The sequence below is a fragment of the Asparagus officinalis genome, chromosome 6, assembly GCF_001876935.1.
Source record: "Asparagus officinalis chromosome 6, Aspof.V1, whole genome shotgun sequence".
Lineage (NCBI taxonomy): Eukaryota > Viridiplantae > Streptophyta > Magnoliopsida > Asparagales > Asparagaceae > Asparagus > Asparagus officinalis.
Window position 1 is genome coordinate 4,736,703 of NC_033799.1, and position 21,221 is coordinate 4,757,923.

At 35.0% G+C, this 21,221-nt stretch overlaps 3 protein-coding genes across 3 annotated transcripts in view; 1 reads left to right on the forward strand and 2 right to left on the reverse strand.

Annotated features, from left to right (window-relative positions):
• Positions 1 to 699, reverse strand: part of LOC109845515 (uncharacterized protein DDB_G0290685-like) — a 2,877-nt gene extending 2,178 nt beyond the window's left edge. Inside the window, exon 1 of the mRNA XM_020414763.1 lies at positions 299 to 699. Within this exon, the coding sequence (XP_020270352.1) occupies positions 299 to 472 (174 nt within the window). The 5' untranslated portion in view covers positions 473 to 699. The remainder of the gene's footprint in view (positions 1 to 298) is intronic.
• On the reverse strand, positions 1,952 to 7,248 carry LOC109845514 (uncharacterized protein YnbB-like). The gene is made up of 14 exons (XM_020414762.1): positions 7,043 to 7,248; positions 6,813 to 6,926; positions 6,058 to 6,168; positions 5,907 to 5,969; positions 5,680 to 5,793; positions 5,456 to 5,605; positions 4,859 to 4,936; positions 4,564 to 4,785; positions 4,398 to 4,484; positions 3,452 to 3,571; positions 2,934 to 3,026; positions 2,685 to 2,817; positions 2,425 to 2,492; positions 1,952 to 2,260 (listed from the first exon to the last, which is right to left on the reverse strand). The coding sequence occupies exons 1-12, from the start codon at positions 7,184 to 7,186 to the stop codon at positions 2,701 to 2,703; spliced, it is 1,413 nt and encodes a 470-aa protein (XP_020270351.1). The 5' UTR covers positions 7,187 to 7,248; the 3' UTR covers positions 1,952 to 2,260; positions 2,425 to 2,492; positions 2,685 to 2,700.
• LOC109844855 (protein ULTRAPETALA 1-like) lies at positions 15,463 to 18,748 on the forward strand. Its single transcript, XM_020414010.1, is given in 4 exon segments — positions 15,463 to 16,020; positions 17,052 to 17,302; positions 17,304 to 17,374; positions 17,902 to 18,748. Coding segments are annotated over 4 exon segments (699 nt in total). The 5' UTR covers positions 15,463 to 15,812; the 3' UTR covers positions 18,071 to 18,748.

The window sequence follows — 21,221 nt, forward strand, 5'->3', positions numbered from 1 at the left end:
GGAATGCATATATGTTTCGGCAAGAAAATTGATTTCCATATCCATCAATATCAAATTTACGTTGGACAGAAATAAGATTTTCGAAGGCATGTTATATGATACAAGAGTTGCGTAAACGAAAAAAATAAACTTTTTTCGAATAATCATTCATCACTGCATCCCAATCAGTTTAAGATTTACTAATTTAAGGCCAAAATAGTTTTTAATATTTTTGTTAATACATTTATCTGGAAATCTAGTCAGTATCTGTATTCGATAATATGAAGACAGATATATCTGCAGATATCCATATTGTTACCTGCAGCTGGAGCTGAAGCGTCAAGATCTCATGATCTTGATCTTGAAGAAGGGCGCTTAACACGCGCCTCTCCTTCAGTTTGTGAAGCATCGCGACGCTGATCATCGCCATGCCGATGGCCAGCAGAGCCGCCACCACCAGCCTCTGAGATCTCTTGCTGCTGCCTCCATTCATCTTCGTCGCCGTCTGTTTCTCTCTTAGGTTTGTGCTTCAGTTCTTCATATACTTGTATACATGATATGAGAAACGAGGGGGGAGTTTACTTTTGGATTACTTGAGATTCACAAAATGCCAGCTCTTTTGTTTTCCTTTCTTTTTGGTTAAGGGAAGAGATTTTGTTTAATGGCATTTGGATTTGTGAGCAGATGCCCTCAGGATTGACAATTGTTTTATATCCTTCATTTTTATGTATTTTATTCAGAATAATTTTTCACTTTAGCCCTATTTAAATTTTTTATTATTAAAATCGACCTTTTTTTCTTTTATTTATCAAAACAGACCCGATTTCTTGATTAGCGGCTTAATCACATTCCTAATTAGTCGGGGTTGCCAACCCCGACTATTTAGGATATTAATTTTTAGGGTTTAAGTCTTCTAATTAGGGTTTAAGACCCTCCTAAATAGTCGGGGTTGGCAACCCCGACTAATTAGGAATGTGATTAAGCCGCTAATCAAGAAATCGGGTCGGTTTTGGTAAATAAAAGAAAAAAGGGTTGATTTTAATAATAAAAATTTTTAAAAGGGCTAAAGTGAAAAATTGTTCATTTTATTCATCATAATTTTTGGAGGAATTTAGAGGGTTGATGTAGGGTTGTGCTTCATGACCAACTCAAGTTAGGCAGGAAAGATAAGGGCAGCCATAATAACGGTGGTAATGACATCATAAATGGATAAATCACTGAACAAAAGCCATTTTTAGATACTAAATGAAACAGTTATAATTAACATAAACTATTGAAAGAAAGGCTTTTTGCGTAGGGTACGGAGAAAGGGTTATCCAACTTTAAATGCTGAGCTTAGAGAATTGACCTGAAACATGTGAAGAGAAACTTTGCTACATTTGCACCATTTTGACTTTTTGAATAGACGTGGGTTGCACTAGTCTCAAGGTGTGTATTCATTTGGCCGCCCGCAGGATATGGTAGAAGATAGGAGTCCTTTTGCAATGTATACCACATTTGAAATACGTATGAGGTTCGGATACGGCTTGAATATGATACTATTATACTCGTATCCGCTTACTGATCATAGATACTAATCGTGTCTATGTTTCGTTAAACTCTTATTAATGGAAAGCGAGGGATTAATTGCCGATTGTTGCCGTACAAAAGACTGTATTGGCCCTCTCATTCCCAAATTCAACGAGGCACCAGTACAGTTCAAGCCACAAATTTAAGTTACCAGCGCTAGAGCATTGAGTGACCATGTGAAAGTTAGCTTCAGTCTTTAAGTAGTCACTAAGCTTAAAGCCATACTTTAAAGTTCCAAAGCGTCGTCATTAAGGAGTAATTAGAACCACCTCATAACATAATGATGTTCATTTCAGCCAATGTAGATTTCTTGAGCTAAACAATTTACATAACCTTTTTATGTTCAGATGCACGTTTCGACCCGAAATTGTTCGTTTATGATGTCAATATGTGTCAGAATATATGACAAGAAAAAAAAACTATATAAATTTGTTTATATTTATTTCAAAAAAAATTGACATAACTTTCATGTAGAAATAACAATAAATCATTTATCAATATGAATCACCCATTGCTTTCCAGCATAGACTCCTATGAGATATGGCCTTGAGAATCCACATTTGCTCTGAAAGCAGGATTTGCCTTTAACTCGCAGTCAGATGAAACACGTCGAAAGAACGTCTATCTTCAGCGCCGCCAGGCTGATCTTCTTGAAGATGAAGTTATCTCATTTTTATTCTTTATAATTCATCGCAGTATCTTCTCTTCAAACCTGGAAAAAAAAAAACATGAAGATAGCAATAGGTGGGTAAAAATTTCAGATAGAATCAGATTTCAGATAATCAACGCAACATGTCTCCAGTGAGTAAAAACTAATAATGTTTTAAGCAGAACAAATTTCTCTGCTACATTAAACGAAAGACCTTAACTTATTACCCATCTCTAGAGTAGTGCATCGTGCAGCGTCCATGACCAATTTAAGAACATTGTTTTTCTTCAAATAACTAAGGGGCTGTTTGGATAGGTTTTTTTGGGTGGTAAAAAAGGAGAAAGCTGCCAAAAATGTCAGCTTTTTGGCAGCTAACCCCCAAAATCACCTTTTTAAGAGGTGATTTTGGGGGAAAACTGCCAAAAAGCTGACATTTTTGACAGCTTTCCCCACTTTTACCACCCAAAAAACAGGAACCAAACAGCCCCTAAAATCAAGATAATTCAGGAGATTACTCCATTGACACGGGCATAAGGTGAGGATCGTTCATCTGTCTTCTTCTCTATGGATCTCAAAACCTCTCCAAGAACAAATGCCCACTGAGTCCAATGAGTTCCACCCTATATTCAGCAAAAAATGATATATTTTCAGTGGTGCTTTGAACTTGGCTTTCCTAAATCAAATTCTTGCAAGGGTTTCTTTCTCCCCATAACAAATAAACATTGATAAATCTTACCTGACAAAAGACTGTAAACGGTTCCCTCAGAGGTCCATCACATGACATCTCACTTGTGCTTCCGTTGATAAATGTTCCATCAGCAAAGATCACCTATTTCATGCGAATAAACCTGTCACTTGAAGACTTCATATGAACATAGATGTCCAGTTCCGCCTATATGAATTTGTGCACGTGTCTCCTATATGAATTTGTTGGCATCCTTAGATGAGTGGATGTGTTGGCATGATTGGGTGATAAAATGGAACTCAGAAAACTAGTAGGAAAATATTGAAAAGGAAAATGTAATTTACGAACCCCAATCGAATTTATATAGCATGATGAGAAAAAATGGTCCGTGCACATCCACATAAAAATACAAAGTCTCTAAATGAGAATAGCTACTCTATTAATTGGGAAAGTTTAAGCCCAAAGATCAGACAGGAGAGGCAGAAACATAATTCAGAGAAAAGGGAGAAAATTTCCCCATCTAAACAACTGCTATCGAGTAAGAATTTATATTGTAAAAGTGGCCCAACCTCAGATGCATATCCAGGAGTAAAACCAGCAGTTGGCTTGATAAAAGATCCAATCGGGCTGCACCTCTGCACAGCCTCACAAAATGATATAAGCAGATCTCTGCTTCCTAGTTGTACAGCCTGAAATGAGATTCAAGCACCTCAGCTTCTTCTATAATTAACTCAAAGTTGCGTTAGTGAAAGAATTCTTTAATTTGACAACCAGAGACCTAGGGACATGCGTCACATGCCATCAATGATACTGTATAAAACACAAACAGACAGAAGAATGAACAAATTTTCAAAACAGCCCCAAAAAAAATTTTATTTTTTAAAATCGACCCGGTTTTTGCCACGTGGGCTTAATGACGTTCCTAAACAGTAGGGGTTGGCAACCCCGACTGTTTAGGACATGCAAATTTCGGGTTTAAGGACATTAATTAGGGTTTAACACCCTCCTAAACAGTCGGGGTTGCCAACCCCGACTGTTTAGGAACGTCATTAAGCCCACGTGGCAAAAACCAGGTCGATTTTTGGTAAATAAAAAAAAATGGGTCGATTTTGAAAAATAAAATTTTTTTTGGGGCTGTTTTGAAAATTTGTTCCAGAAGAATCATTGTGTCCAGTGCGATATAGATTCACATTAGAAGTTTACATGTCATAAATACAAAGTAAAGGGTAAATAACCATTTAAGATTCACTAAATTGAAAAGGTAATAGAATAGGACTGAAGAGTTCATTGATAGACTAGCTTATAAGTTAAATCAATATATGATTCAACAGTTTCTGGGGTTTAAACCATTATGTATACCAAGAATTCTTCACAAATATTGATGACTTTGTGTTTGTCAGATTCTACCGTCCAGAAAGTGCAATTACAGTTCAGAAATTTTAACCCACCTATAGCCAAAATCCCATAACTGAATGTCCAAATGCGTTTACTCTTGCATTTATGGTTGAAATATACCTGCACTGTGTCATGGCGAGGATGTCGTGGAAGTGGCTGCACCTTGTACCCCTTGGATGCCATGACTTCTGCAACAAGCAAACTTCCCTGGCAACAGAAATGATAGCAATATATGATGATCACTGAATGAGGGAACAACATAAGTTACTTTTCTTTGAAGTCAAACCTTGATTGCTTCTCCAACCATTTGGGGCGCGAGGAATATCCCTTGGAAAAAAGCTCGCATGATATCCCCAGAAGTTGATCCACATTCCACTCCTAAACCAGGTGCAGACAGACGGCCAGCTGCTGCCTCAACCCAGATTTTCCTTCCAGCGACATAACCACCACAAGGTGCAATTGTTCCACCAGGATTCTTTATCAAGCTCCCAGCAATTAAATCTGCTCCCTGGAAAGAACTACCAATGGTCTATGATGCTACCAAAGCAAGGTAAAGGTGAAAAATCGGATACATTTCATACCACCATTGGGGGTTCGGATCTTTCCACGAATTCTCCATAGCAGTTATCCACCATAATCATACAATCGAGGTTCTGTCTCTACAAAATACATGATAATGGCACTCTCAAACTCGTGCATGGGTTAAACAACAGGAATTCAATGAGCCAAAAATTAGATACGGAAAAATAACATCAAGTCCCAGGAAAACAATATGAAAGACTGATTTAATTGACAGAATAATATGCAACCAAAATGACCCTAGAAAATGGATGTGGATAAGGGTGCGAGACCCGATAACTCGTTCATCAAGAGTCCAGGATAATTTCAGTTACAGTATTTTTCTCAAGAAATTGAATACATGTTATCAGCTTTAAATAGCATTACCTGACACTTCTGGTGTTGTTTAACTTCTATATGAAATGATCCAATGTTTTCAGCATCAACAATCTTGTAGTGAGATATAAAGCTGATATTCGATTCTCTAATTCAAAAATATATTATTTGAATGGGAAGCATTTGTAAGGCTTTCCACTTTTCAATGCGAGTATTTTTCATATAAATTAACTAAAATATAATTCAGTAACAACGAAGCATAAAGTAAAAGAATTAGAAGTTGCCTTGATTATCTCGATAGCTCTTTGTATATCTAGTACACTCAAGCTTTGACGCCACGAGTATCCACATGACCGTTGTATAAGTGCACATTTTGTTTGGGGTCTCACAGCAGTGGCAAGAGCATCCCAATCAAGGCCACCATCTTCTGCAAGCTGAAATCATGTTCGTAAAAAGCAGTTCACTATGGTTTTGCTAGAAAAAGAAGTTACTGTAAAAAGGAAGTTACTGGAACTTCTCTGTAGGCTATTCCAAAGTCTTTCAGAGATCCAGTTTGAGAAGAGTTTCTAATGCCAATCACTTCCTCCAGGGTATCATAAGGAGCACCAGCAACTGCTAAAAGCTGAGATGCACAGAACAATCCAAGAAATATCATAGAATTCTGTTGATCAGGACTCATAAGAGTTCAACAAGATCAGCTCTAGAGAACAGTAGTGGGAGGTATCAGATGTTCACCTCATCCCCGGGTCTCAAGAAAGCAAACAGTGCACAAGTGATGGCATGAGTACCAGAGAAAAACTACAGCAGAAAATAGAACTGTGTTAAAATCCCGAAGTGTATCATTTCCATATGACTGACACAATAACTGAGATAACTGAATAGAAACCTGTGAACGAACAATCGCTGATTCTGCCCCAACAATTTCAGCAAAGAGATTATCCAGTGCTTCACGTCCCCCGCCTTCATCATGACCATAGCCAGTGCACCCACCAAAGTGCTGATACATTTAAAGATACACCTTTTGCAATCAGTCTCCTCTCAAGATACAAACATGCAAAGAGTCTTGTATCAGTTCATTTCACACCAACAGGGTATAGGCACTATAAAGCGCGTTCTCTTGTGGACAACAGAATAACATGTCATATGAAAACAAGGTGCCGGAGATATAAATATCAACCCACTAAAGGTTGGTGGTAAATTGAACAATTTTAAAGCAAATTACAAAGCCAACCGAAACATTTTGTGATCATTGGCACCCACAAAATGAGATTAGCACTGGCAATTGGCTCATGAACCTTAAATTTTCAACAAATCTAACTGAACCATTCTTCACCCAACATTTTACAAGCAGTGATATTAGATTCCAAAGCAACAGAACTAGATTGGAATGTAACCATCAAATAGGCACTTGATTCTAAATGAGGGCCAAAAGGTCGAAACAAATTGATGAATGCAGCACTTAGCAAGCAATACTTACAATTGTCATATAGGTGAAACCCTAACCCTAGCCCTAATCCCAACCCCTGTAATGTAGCTTTATCCTACCAAAGATGCCAGCTTTTTCATGATTCCGCAACAAGTGATCTGCAAGCACATGCATTTTTTTTAAAGGTGAAAATAGAATTTTGGAAATAATCTTACATGAGATCCAACCCTAGCGTTCTGAAATGCCTTAAGAACCCGCGTGCTATTGTGCGCCACCAAGTTGTCAACTTCCCTAAACTCCGAGTACAACGAATCTACCGCTTCCGCCACCTAATTATCATTAAAAACAATATCAAAATAGAATTCCAGCTTAGAATTCTAACATAACATTTCAAAAGTAGGGTTTCGATGGGGAGGAGATAGGATGGGAGCCCTAGGGGTTTCACCTCGGGTACGAAGGAGTGCGCAGGATATGCGGAGAAATCGCAGGATAAGGCCCTGGGAGCTGCCGAACGGCGTCTAAGCGTACGACAGCGCCGACTGAACGAAGAGGGCGCAGGATAAGTAGCGAGTGCACAGGATAAGGCCATGGATTTTGCTTTGGTGGCGGGAAACAGAAGAGGAGGGCGCCGAAGAGAAAAAACGGCGTATACCGGCAAAGGAGCAGCATTAATTAATGTTGTACCCAAAATTTCACCCAATCCGAATCGTGGGCCCAGACGTGAAAATTCTGGATGGAATAATGTGTTAACATGTTAGTAAATATCCTCATATTCAAGAATGGGTTACCATTTGATCAAAAAAAAAAAAAAGAATGGGTTACCTTGCTTATACAATTAGGGGCTGTTTGTCCAAGGCAAATAACCATTTCCAAAAAAAATTTGGATCATTCAGGAATCCATAACTTGTGTTTAGTATAGAATGATGAAGTGAAGAATAGGAAAGCATTTTCAAAACTCATGTTTGTTTCATTACCAAAAAAATTAAGGAGTTGTGAGAGTAATTGATGAGTTATCATTGAGTTGTCAGATTTCCAGCCCATTTCAGAGCTTTAAAAGAGGATTTGGCTTTTCCATAAAGTGTGTTGCCATGTCAGCTTTTATGAAATGCATTCTTAAAAAAAAGTTGAACCAAATGATAGTTTTGGAATCCAAAAAAGTCAAAAAACCTACTTTTTGTTCCAAAACTACATGATTTCCAAAAATTTAGCTGAACCAAACAGACCTTAAAAGATTAAAAGAATTTTTTTATGAGAATGTAATAAAATATTGAGTGAATGTGTCTACTCATGAAAAGAAATTTAATCTTGTGTTAGTGTGTGGTAACAATTGTTTATAAAATTGTAAATAAGTTAACAATATATCAATGGTTGGTTAGCGGTGGAGGATTCACTATTTTTGTATTAAAATGTTTGGTCGAATAATTTTTTCCCCAATAGAGCAGTCTAAGGATAGTTTGTTGTAAAACTAATGAAGTAGAGTAGAGAAAATAGACAAGAAGTAGAAAAAATTTTATTTCCTCAATTTCTCCTTACAAAGTGAGGTAGGAATATCTCTATTTATATGTAAACTAAGATGATGATACATGAATCATATTAATTACTCATAAAGAATATCAATGGGTAATACATGTATCAATCTATTTGGGAAACTAAATGGACATCCACATCGTTTAATTATTTCATAACACTCCTCCTTGGATGTCCAACATTACACAAAGAATATGCCTCGTTAAAACCTTATTAGGAAAAAAACCCAGTGAGAAAAAAACCCTAGTGAAGGAAAAAGAGTACATTATTCTTATGTATTAGTTTCCCCCCTGATTCAAATATCATTTGAGATCTTTCAACCAACGCATTCCAATATTTTTTACCAATTTCTCAAAAGTTGCAGTCGGCAATGTCTTAGTGAATAAATCGGTCAGATCATCACTTAATGGATGTGCTTTATCCACGTAGAACCGTTTTAATACCTTTTGGGTATAAGCAATTTGGTGAACAAATATCATTTTTTCTAAATGCTCAATTTGCAAACCAAGGCAAAATTTAGTTTTCCCAAAATCTTTGATCTCAAATTCTTTCTTCAAGTATTCAATCGTCTTTTGGAGCTCTTCATGGGTTCCAATCAGATTAAGGTCATCAACATATACAGGAATGATTATAAAATTTGACCCAATATTTTTTATGAAAACATATGGACATATAGGATCATTTGTATAACCTTATTTGACTAAACATTCACTAAGGTGGTTATACCACATTCGTCCAGATTGCTTGAGTACATACAAAGATCTTTGCAACTTAATGGAGTACATTTGTCTAGGATTTGATTTATATGCTTCATGCATGCTAAATCCTTCAGGGATTTTCATATAGATATCATTATCTAATGCTCCATATAAATAAACAGTGACTACGTCCATCAGACGCATATCAAGTTTTTCATGTACTGATAAACTCACAAGATATCTAAATATAATTCCATCAATTACTGAAGAATATGTTTCATCATAATCAAAATCTCGGTCTTTGTGAAAATCCTTGGGCTACAAGTCTTGCTTTATATCTCACAATTTTTTTTTCTTATTTCTTTTCCTCACAAATACCCATTTATATCCTACTGGCTTTACACCTTTAGGTGTTTGGACTATAGATCTAAAAACTTTTCATTTAGCCAGTGAATTTAATTCAGATTAGATTACATCTTTCCATTTTGACCAATCATTTCTTCGCTGACATTCATCAATCGATTTGGGTTCATGATCCTCGTCTTTTTCCATAATATCAAGTGCTACATTATATGCAAATGCCTTATCGACAATTACTTCTCTTCGGTTCCAACTCTTTCTCGTAATGACAAAATTTATTGAATTTTCTATAGTTTCATTCTCTTCAGCCGTTGGCTCTTCAGGAGGTTGAATTTTATCATTAGCAAATTTTTGATCATTCGATCCTCTTTTCTTTCGAGGATTCTTATCTTTGGAACCAAGAGGTCTGCCACGCTTCAGGCGTGTTTTAAATTCGTTAGCACTTTTAATTTGTCATTCTGGGATATCAATTTTAATCAGTGCATTTTCTGCTGGAATATGCGATTTAGTAATTCTTCTAGAATCACTAAAAGCATCTGGTAATTGGTTTGCAATTTTCTGTAAATGTATAATCCTTTGAACTTCTAGTTCACATTCTTTTGTACGACGATCAAGAAAGTCTAATGATATTTTTTAAGTAATTTTCTTTTTCGGTTGATCTTTACCTCCCCCTAATGTCGGGAAATGTGATTCATCAAAATGACAATCTGCAAATCTTGCAGTAAATAAATCACATGTTTATGGTTCAACATATTTAATTATAGAAGGTGATTCATACCCGACATATATCCTCAATCTTCTTTGAGAGTCCATTTTAGTACGTTGAGGCGGAGCGATAGGAACATATACCGCACAACCAAAATTTCTTAAATAAGAAATACTAGGCTCATGGTCAAGAACTAATTGTAAGGGAGAATAAGTATGATAACTTGTCGTTCTAATTCTCACAAGTGTTAGTGTATGTAATATAGCATGTTCTCAAGCAGATAGAGGAAGTTTAGACCTCATTAACAATGGTCTTGCAATTAATTGAATCCGTTTAATTAATGATCCGGCTAGACCATTTTGTGTATGAACATGAGCTACATGATATTCAACACTTATTCCAATAGATACGCAATAATCATCAAAAGCATGTGATGAATATTCACCTGTATTATCTAAACGAATTTTCTTAATGAGGTAATCAGGAAATTGTGCTCACAATTTAATTATCTGAGCAACCAATCTCGCAAACACCAGGGTGCGACTAGATAATAAACATATATGTGAACATCTTGTTGATGCATCAATTAGCATCATAAAATATCTAAACAGTCCACATGGTAGATCTACAGGCCCACATATATCACCATGAATTCATTCTAGAAATGCATGGGATTCATTTCCCACTTTTGTTGGTGATGGTCTAATAATTAACTTCCCTTGGGAGCAAGCAACACATGAGAATTTATTAGAATTTAATATTTTTGATTTTTCAATGAATGACCATGTGAATTTGTAATTATTCGCATCATCATTATAGAACCAGGATGTCTAAGGAGATCATGCCAAATCATAAAATCAGTAGACTTCTGGTCTATAAGGTGATAAATTTTAGCTGCACTTATTTTTGTATAATATAAACCAGAAGATAAAGAAGACAGTTTTTATAATATGCATTTCTTCTCAGAAATGGTATTTGTAATTAATAAGTATTCACCATTTGTCTCATTTATTGTCTCGATATGATATCCATTTCGGCGAATATCTTTAAAACTAAATAAATTTCTTCGAGTCTTTATCGAAAGTAGTGCATTACTTATGACAATTTTAGTTTCTTCGGGGATAAATACAATGGCTCTTCCGGAGCCATCAATCAATTTAGCACTACCACTTATTGTGTTAACATTTGTTTCTTTCATTTTTGGCTCTTCCGGAGCCATCAATCAATTTAGCACTACCACTTATTGTGTTAACATTTGTTTCTTTCATTTTTAAATGAGAAAAATACTTCATGTTTTTAAGCACTACCACTTATTGTGTTAACATTTGTTTCTTTCATTTTTAAATGAGAAAAATACTTCATGTTTTTAAGTATGGTGTGTGTAGTAGCACTATCAATGAGATCATCATTATTTGATCCCAAATATTTGGCATCCATTTCTTCTTCAGGAAGAAATGACAAAGAAAATTACAAACAAAAATAAATATCAATAAAGTCTATAAATTATAAAATTCATAAATAAAATTACATAAAAGATACGAAAATAACAAAATTCAAAATGTCGGGTATTTATCATGAGATCATTTCGCAACTTCAGGTTGCTTAAGGAAATCAGTTACATCGAGGTGTATGATACCATCAAGATCATCATAAATATTATTTTGATCAATAAAATTTGTCTTGGCATTTTTGCATATTTCCTCATAATGTTTTTTTCTTCACTTTTATTATCATTATTGTCTCACTTTTGGGAGTTGTTTTGTCTTTTGCCACAGTTATGATCACTGTGATTATAAGGCACATATCTGTCATGATCTCGTCCACGATAACATCTACGTCCTTGGCCTCCTCCACGACCATGTCCACACGCCCACATGCCACGACCATGATTTTGAGATTGAGTTGCATTCGCTTCAGAAAATGGGCTAGCACCGGTAGGTCGGGATTCATGATTTTCAATAATAATTCATTATTTTGTTCAGCCAAAAGGAGGCATGAAATCAATTCAGAGTATTTCTTAAATTCCCTCTCTCGATTGCTGCTGTAGGAGCATATTCGAGGCATAAAAGGTGGAGAATGTTTTTTCTAACATATCGTCATCAATGACATTTTCTCTACACAATTGCAATTGAGAGATAATTTTATACATTGCAGAATTATACTCACTGATTGATTTAAAATCTTATAGCCTTAAGTAAAGCCAGTCATACCGGGCTTTTGGGAGCACGACCAACTTTATGTGGTCAAATCCCTCCTTCAAATTATTCCACATAGTAAGTGGATCTTTCACAGTTAGATATTCAGTTTTTAATCCTTCATCCAAATGATGGCGAAGGAAAATCATAGCTTTGACACGGTCTTGATTTGATGTCTTATTTTCTTCCACAATATTATTTTCAAGACCCATTTGCAGCAAGATGTATTTTAACATCTAACATCCAAGATAAGTAATTCTTTCTAGAAATATCAAGTGGTACAAATTCTTGTTTTGTAAGGTTAGTCAGTGAAAAATAAATTGAATTGGAAAGAGAAATTTTACCTCAAAGGTTTACCCAAAATATGAACACGTGCCCAACGATGAATCTAATGGACTTGAAATGGATTGTTTCAATGGTAGAGTCTCGTGCTGATAACGTGTTGTAAAACTAATAAAGTAGAGTAGAGAAAGTAGACAAGAAGTAAAAAGAATTTTATTTCCTCAATTTCTCCTTGCAAAGTGAGGTAGGAATACCTCTATTTATATACAAACTAAGATGATGATACATGATATTAATTACTCATAGAGAATTTCAAGGGATAATACATGTATCAATCTCTTTCGAAAACTAAATGGACATCCACATCATTTAATTGTTTCATAACATAGGTATAATTTTTTTTGTAAATTATTGAATTGATAATCAGGGTATAATCCCATGTAATGAGTACTATGTGTATCATCTATCATACTTCAGGCTTATGTTGTTCTTTAGTAAAAGATTGAATCAAGTCCTTGTACTTAACAGTATAGGTTATTCTGTAAAAATGTATATGGATATTCACGTAAAAAATGGCGAGGTAAAACCCACTCATTCAATAGGAAGATGCAGTGGCGACTTGCACAATACAGACGCGTGCATGTCATGATCCTAAAATTAGGCGTTTTGTCCAGAAAGGGTGAACTTTGTTATGATTCTCCGCTATAAATTGGAGCGCAACCTAAAAACATTTCCACAATTTGCAATTCTATCGCGCAAAAGAAGATCCCTCTTGTTATATCCTTAAGCAGGTTAGTTAACTTTTCAGTCATTTCTCTTGTTCTTTTATAAGATTATGATTGTCTATCATTTTTATGGTGAAGCAATGTATTCTACTCATAAGTATTGATAATAAAGGTGATAAACTTGTACTATATCTCGGATGTTCAATACTTAGACTTATAGGGGGTGTTTGGTTACATTTCTATAAATTATAGGAAATGTTTTCTATGCCAAATTTGATTTCCTTGTATTTCTTAAAAAAATTATAGAAAAAGTTTTGAGAAGTTAAAAAGTACAAATTTTCTTATTTTTTGTATTGTGCTTGTTTGGTTCAAAACAAGAAAATGAGAAATAACTTTTGAGAAAATAGCAACATTTCCTATAATTTATAGAAATGTAACCAAACACCACCAACTTTATAGAAAAGTGAGAACTTTGTAGAAAAGAGTTAATGAGTTTTATTATTTAAATAATGAATGCGTCAGATTTCCAAGAGATTTCCTCCCATTTTAGAAGGAAATCAATTTCCATAAAATTTGGTACTTTTGGGCACTTTACAGAAAACATTTCTGTAAATTTTTTTGGAGCCAAACACAGTTTATAGAAATGTATAGAAAACTCTTAATTACATAAATGTCATGTGTCAGTACTTTTGAGAAAATATTTCTCAAAAACAATGCAACCAAACACCCCCATAGATCATGGTGCGAGGTACAACTAGAAGTGTTAGTCATCTTAGACATTTGTCGTATGAGAGCAAAAACTTGATGGGTGTTCTAATTTGGGTGATAAAAAACTAAAGTACAAAAAAGAAACAAAATGCATTGAGCTTTTCTAACGAGTGCCCATGAGCACTCAGCACTCACTCAACACTCCTTAGGAGACGAGAAAGAAAAAGAGGATAGATAAGAAGCGAAATTACTGTAAATTAAAGAGGACTACTTGCTATTCATTTTTCTCTCTCTCTCTTATCTCCTAACCAGTTATCTAATTTTTTTAATAGAGTTTATCTATCGAAATAATTCCCACCAAGTACGCTACAAAAAGTATAAATTTATTTTGAAACATATTGCACGTTGCTAACCTATAATGGGTGCTGTATAGATTGCAATTGTGCACATATTCATTTTATTTGGTAAACGATTGACTCAAATTCATTATATTTAACAATACATGGTATTCTAGAAACTGTATATGGATATTCACATGAAAACGACAAAGTAAAAAACCGTTGCATTTAATGCGAATAATACAGCGGCGATTTTCACAATGCAAAACGCACGCATGTCACGACCCTGAATTAGGCGTTTTGTCCAAAGAGGCTGAACTTTCTCGTGACCCTCTACTATAAATTAAGGCACAACCCTGAGACCAATACAATTTGCATTTCTAAAGGCACAACGAGGGTTTCTCCACACCGCATTCTTAAGTAGGTTAGCTGTTTTATAAATATTTCTCTCGTTATTTTTTATTAGATTATGATTTTTATGTTTTATATATGAACTAGTGCTTCACATATTAGATTCACTAGCATTTGCAAATAAACATCATAAGCTTTTATTAAATATCAATATCCTATAGTTAGATCTGAAGATCATCATACTAAGTATAAAACTATAAATAGAAGTGTAAAGTTTGTTAGTTACTTCGAACATAAGCTCGATCACAAGATCTTTTGTTAATTTTTAGAAAGCAAATTATGAAATGAAAATGGTGTGCCCCAAAAAATTATAAATACTTTCTTTAAAAAAAAAGCCCTAATTAACAATTGCCAACGTGGCCAAGATTTTTTTTAAAATTTTATTTTTTGGAAAAAGGATGGAAAACTATGTAATTTTTAAGTACAACATGTGGCAAAGATCAGAAAAATTGGCATAAAAGAACACTCTGAAGTGAATCTACATATCAAAAATATTTCGTGATAATTATCTGTATTTTTTTTTCGTCTATAGATTTTGTGATAATTTTTTATTTCTTGCTTATTAGTCATGTCCTTTGACTTTTGGCAGATCAAAATCCAAGTTAGATTGTTTCAAGAGAGTAGCCATCTCCCTATACATTAAAAATTTCCCAAAAAAGTACACCAAATCCTCTCCCTTTCCCAAAATAGTTAATAGGATCCCAAAGAACATTTTGCTCCTTGTCACCTCATGCAGGCCCTCTTTGGGAATCCCGCCCCTCAAACCCTTCTCTCTCCCCCTTGTTCTCTCGAGCGCCTCACCCCGTACTGCAGCGGAAGAGAGAGAAGGGTTTGGGGGAGCCCTTTTTGGGAAGAGAAATATATTCTAGGTGAAAAGCATGAAAGATGTGAGATTTTGTTTAATGGGCATTTGTCTCCTTTTGAGTTGCGCTCTCAAAAAGGTGGCGCCTTTCATCTTATTTAACTCCGGGCAAGAAAATTTTGTCACAAACCCATCTGTTATCAACCCGTTTTCTATCTGCATTTCCGTTGAAGTTTTGACCTTGGCAGGTTTTTCATCTTATTTTTGTCTGAGAAATGCTCTTGAGTTCTGATATGCTAAAATCTAATCCTAAAAACACCAAACAAGAAATTTGCAGCATACCCATTTGTTGTCTGCCTCCATTCTATCCGCACGTCCGTTAAAGTTTCGATCTTGGTGTGTTTTTCTTTCGTCTGATTTTGCTTGAGGAATTTGTCCTGAGTTTTGTTATGTAGAACAAAAAATGGCCGCTAATGGTTCTGCAAGAGGTAACTCCCTGTTCAAAGACGACGAGCTTTCAGGGATATCTGGTGTGTTGAAAGGCGAGGATTTTGTGGAGGTCACTTGCGGCTCTACTAGTAGGAAACATGGCGATGCCATCGGCAGGTTGAAGATTTTTGAGTCTGGAGTTCTGGAGGTAAAATGTGAATGCATTCAGGGGTGTGAAGAAGGTGAGAATGATTTCTAGGTGCATAGGATTTCAGGCATTATTTGATAATAGATAACTAAATCTTTTAAGCGCAATGCCATGTTAATTAATTCTGGTAATTAAGTGCTTGAAAACTGTGTGCATTTGCTTCTGATTAGACCCCATTTATATATTGCCTATACGAGTTCTTGAATTTTAAGCAGTTTTTGATGATCCAACCTTATATAAAGTGCAGTGTCATCTTAGTTCTAATGCTTGCGGCTAGTTCAGAAAGTTGGTTCGCATGAATATTGCGTACATGGGTTCTTGAAGCGTTTCTGAATTCATGTTAGTTTTATGCTCATGGTTGGTTTTATGGATTTAGAGAAAATAGGTTCACATGAGTACTTTACATTTGCTTTTAATTTAAACATATTTCTGTACGTAACGCAAATTTTCATGTGGATATTTGGATTTTAAGCATTGTTTGATGATTTAATTCTATATATAAGTACTTGTCATGTTAGCTATGTTGATGGCTGGTGCCGGAGTTTAAAGGACTGGTTAACACGAAAACAGTTCACTTTTGCTTCAAATTTATTTCTTTCCATAATGCGGATTTGCTTTGGATCGTCTGATATGAATTTTCATGAATTTTAAGTATTATTTGATGATTTAGTCTTTAAACAGGATGCTTAGTTGAGTTGCTGGTTTGGTCTAAATGAACACTGATGCATAAACAATTACTTGATACAACTGTATGACACACAGCTAGACACAAACTTAGTTGTTTGAGTTTGAGATTTGTGAGGCTACATTAGTATTTTACATTGTCAAAATAATCTCCTCCCTTAAAAATACATGCATATTTTAACTTCGACAAGTTTTCTTCGACATCAACCAAATAACTAACACGAGATGATTGGTGCATGCATCATAGAAATAACGTCAATTTATTCTTTAACAAAGTTATTATCATATTGAGCAGGTATATTGACCAACATGTAATTTATAAACTATATTGTTGAATCTTCGAATTGCATATTGATTATCAGTTATTATCACATTGAGCAGGCACAATGACTCCGTCTGAATTCGAAAAACATGCAAGACATGAAGAGGTCCAGAGAAGATGGAAAACCAACATATGGGTGATGCTGAAAGGGAGGAAGGTTGCATTGCTGAACACATCCTTGCTCAAATACTACAACAGAGCAGAAAAGGCTAGCGGATCATATAAGGGTCGCCGCGCTCGTCCTTTTCATCGTGATGAGCTTATTCCTTGTGTCATATGCAAGAAAAAGAGGAGGTTTCGGCTACACAACTAAGGAGGAAATGCGCCTTATCATAGCCATTGCAAATAAAAACTGGAAATGCTCAGATTTCCCTATTGGCAAGTAAGGTTTTTCTTGTCTTAATTTTTGGTGCTATGGAGTGCGTATCCACATTTTATTTCTAGGGTTTGTCAAATTCCTATTTGAACCACAAATATAGAGTTCTGCATGTTTTCTGCAAATGTTCAATAAGCTATGGTGGTCATCTGTTGCTCCTATATGTTAAAAAGCCCTCAGATTCTACTTCTCTTTTTTCGAAAGTAGGCTGTGAAAGAAAAGAATTGTCAAGACATTTCTAAAGGAAACTCAGGAAAAAAAAGGGAAGGGGAAAAGTTGTATTCCATGTATTTAGCTTTGTTCTAATGATTCTAGGCAATTGAAATCAGAGCTCCTCTCTGCCCCTCTACTTTAGATATTATGTCTTCTCTAATGCCTTGTAGACCTGAGATGATGTTCCATTTGCAGTTTAGGCAAGAGCTCTAATCATACTTTCTCCATGTCCATTCATCTGTTCTCCTTTTCTCTTTATACTTTTTTTTTCTATGTTATTTTCTTCTCGTGAGCTAATATTGATGTATGCCGTGTATCAGTCTCAGCTGCGACGATGATGAAGAGCGTGGAAGCCGAAAGGTGTTGAGGGGGTGTCCTCGTGCTCCGCTGTGCAAGGGCTGCACAAGCTGTGTTTGCTTCGGGTGCCATCTCTGCCGCTTCGAAGACTGCAACTGCAGGACCTGCGTCGATTTCTTGACCAATCTTTAGAAAACCGATCTATCCTCCTTATTCTGTGTTCAAAACCCCTGATGACATCTATTCTGGTTATGGAAGCCCTTTATGTTTGCTTTTAAAATTTTGAGATAAAGATTCTGCTTTGGTGAGATGATGATGATTTATCAAGTATGGTTCGATTTGAAATCAGCTGCAAAGGTAAGAGCTCTTGATGGAAATGTTGTCAATAGTGTAGCAAACAGAGCTTATGGTTGGCAATATATGTTCCGAAATTTGCATACGGTAGGTTTTGTGTTTTCAAAGCTGAATATTTTGAAGGTTACAGCGCCATCTTAAATTCCTAGCAGGTATATGCCAGTGAATGCAACCCGTATCGGTGTCATTGGTATATTGTGGTTCAATTTATTTTATCAGTATAGTTATGGAACTTTTTATATTATTTGCTTCTAAATATCCGAGATAAATATTATGCTCTGACGATATTATGATTCGTCAAGTGTTCGTTCAACATGAAATGAGCTACAAAGGTTAAGAGGTTCTATGATACGAGTGGCAACAATTGTTCCTAAACCTGCATAATGAGTTTAGCGTATTCTCTGAGCTGATTATTTTGAAGGTCTCACTGTGATCTTGGCTCCTCAGCAGGTTTTTAAAGAGTGAATGCAACTATATTAGCATCTTTTGTATCTTGCAGTTTGATTTGTGTTAGCCAAAATCCATTTAAGCTTGCAGATTCTTAGTTTAGCTGTTTGCATCTTCTTTCTTGACAAATGTATGAGATTTGAGATTTCAGGTTTAAGAATCTCTTATGCATGGTAACATATAGTAACTCAGTGGAAATTAATCTCCGTAATTTACGATATGTCCATAAAATATGTGATGAGTAGTATAGTTAGTATTGTGAGAATTAATCAAGGCAAGAATAGCAGGTTTGATTATCAAACTCTCAAGCCTCTAACCATATTCTTATCATGCAATATACTGTATAAAGGCCAAGGTTTAGTTGGAGGAAAGCAACAATTAAAAAAAGCGTGTTCAAAGGTTTACATGTGATTATGTGAAGATTTTTTTTTAAAAAAAGTCCTGTGTTTAAAGGTTAACTGTGAAGATTGAGGAGCCCCATGGACGACAAAGAGACCGGTTGGACCTTTTTTTCTTTAATGTCAAACAAATTATTAAATTCTAAAAGAATACGATTCATGTAGCCGATCCTAAAAAATAGGATAAAATCTTTATATTTTCTAACACATTATCAAATACTTTTAGGGGAAGTTAGGTTCAATAGTGGGCAAGATTAGGATTATGAATCTCATATTTTTTATAGATTCCTAGCTAATCCATAAAAATTTTCAAGACAATTTTATGTTATGAAATCCTTTTTTTTTCATTTCTATATTTGTTTCATAACATGAAAAAATAGAATCCAACTTTATAGAAACCCTCCAATTCCTATTCTTTAGTTTGGTTTGGAATGAGAATATGATTTGATCTCATAATAATATAGGGTTGGTGAAGAAACGGAATCCCAAAAAAAGAGGGGGAGAATAGTACAAATGCAATCCGCTCAAATCATTATGATTTGAGTTTCTATAAAATCAGCATACTTTTTCAACTTTATAGATTCCGAAATCTATAAATTTTTGGGGAACCAAACTCAAGAATATGATTCATAAAGAATCCTTTATTTACAATTTTGTCATTGTCAGACCCAAATCCTATTCCTTTTCTATAAAAATGGTGAAACAAACAGCCCCTTAGTCTATTCCTACCAATTACTCCTCTATTGCTTTTTTTTTTCCTCCCTTTTGCCTTTCTTAGAAATGCAGTTGGAAGCTAGGTGGTGTTCTTTGACTATTTTATTATGCTCTCATTAAGTAGCATAATGCATGTATTACCCACCTATTCATTCGAAAATTATCCTAAACATGAAGCAGCTAAACATTTTACAGAGAAAAACATGAACTTAGTTCCAAGCAAAATCTCTCCTGTTATATATATATTACTAATATAATAATACTCTGCAGTAATCTCCTTTTATTCCTCATAAGACATTCCTTCACTTTATTAACCTTCAAGTATGTTCCTTAAAATTTTCTCGCTCGTGCACAAAATTCTAAACGTTTTCAAAAACTCGACCCTATATTTTCCTCCACCAAACAATGGTAAATACTTGTACTCTCAATTCTCCTATCTGGTTTATTTATATCTCATGTGGAATTCATCCCCATCCTTCAAGTTTTTTTTGCTCCTTTTTAAAATTCATAACCATTACTGTCCTCTCAATCCTCCTCTCTAGTTTATTTGACCTTCTACATATCTTCATTGTCCATAATAAAAACTAATTACAACTTCAAGGATAAAAATCATACCCAAACATGAAATTGAAAATTTGTAGATTAAAAAAAAAATCAAAGTGCAGTGATTAATTGGTTGGCTTGTAAAGTGATCTGCTCATATTCTTGTTCCTTGCTGCGTTCGGGATTATGAGACATCACCACCAACAACACCAAAGCCTTTATCCCAAATTTTTAGGTTTGATTATATGAATCATATTCTTCCCTTGAATTTTGTTTAAAGAGTTTTTCTCCTCATGAAGATAATTATTAGCTTCTTTTAGGCCTATCTCTAATACTCCTTTCTTCAGTATTATATAATCTTATCACTTCTCCTAACTAATACATATAATGCCCTCTATTGCACATGACCGAACCATTACTCCTCTTAACCACTACATTTACTGGCCTCTATTGCACATGAGTAAACCATCTTAATTGATTCTCTTTCATTTTTCGTTTTATGCTCAATTGTAGCAACAAACCTCCTACAAATGCATTCATTTATTATCCGGTCCGTCTCTTAGTGTTTATCTACAAGTTCATCGTAACATCGTCATCTCTGCTGCACTTAATTTTTTTTAAACATAGTTTTCTTGATTGCCAAATATTCTTGAATAAACGATCATAAACCGAAAAAATCACCACCAATATGGGCACTATAATACCTTTGCTCACACTATATCAAAGACAACAAACTTGATAGAGTTGCCAATCATTTCTCATTGAAACATCATTTCTATTTTGTACAAGCAATGGTTTTCTTATCCACCATACTACTGATGCAACATACTTCAAAATAGAATTATTCACCCCCAGACAATACCCATAAATAATATAGCAGGTAGAAC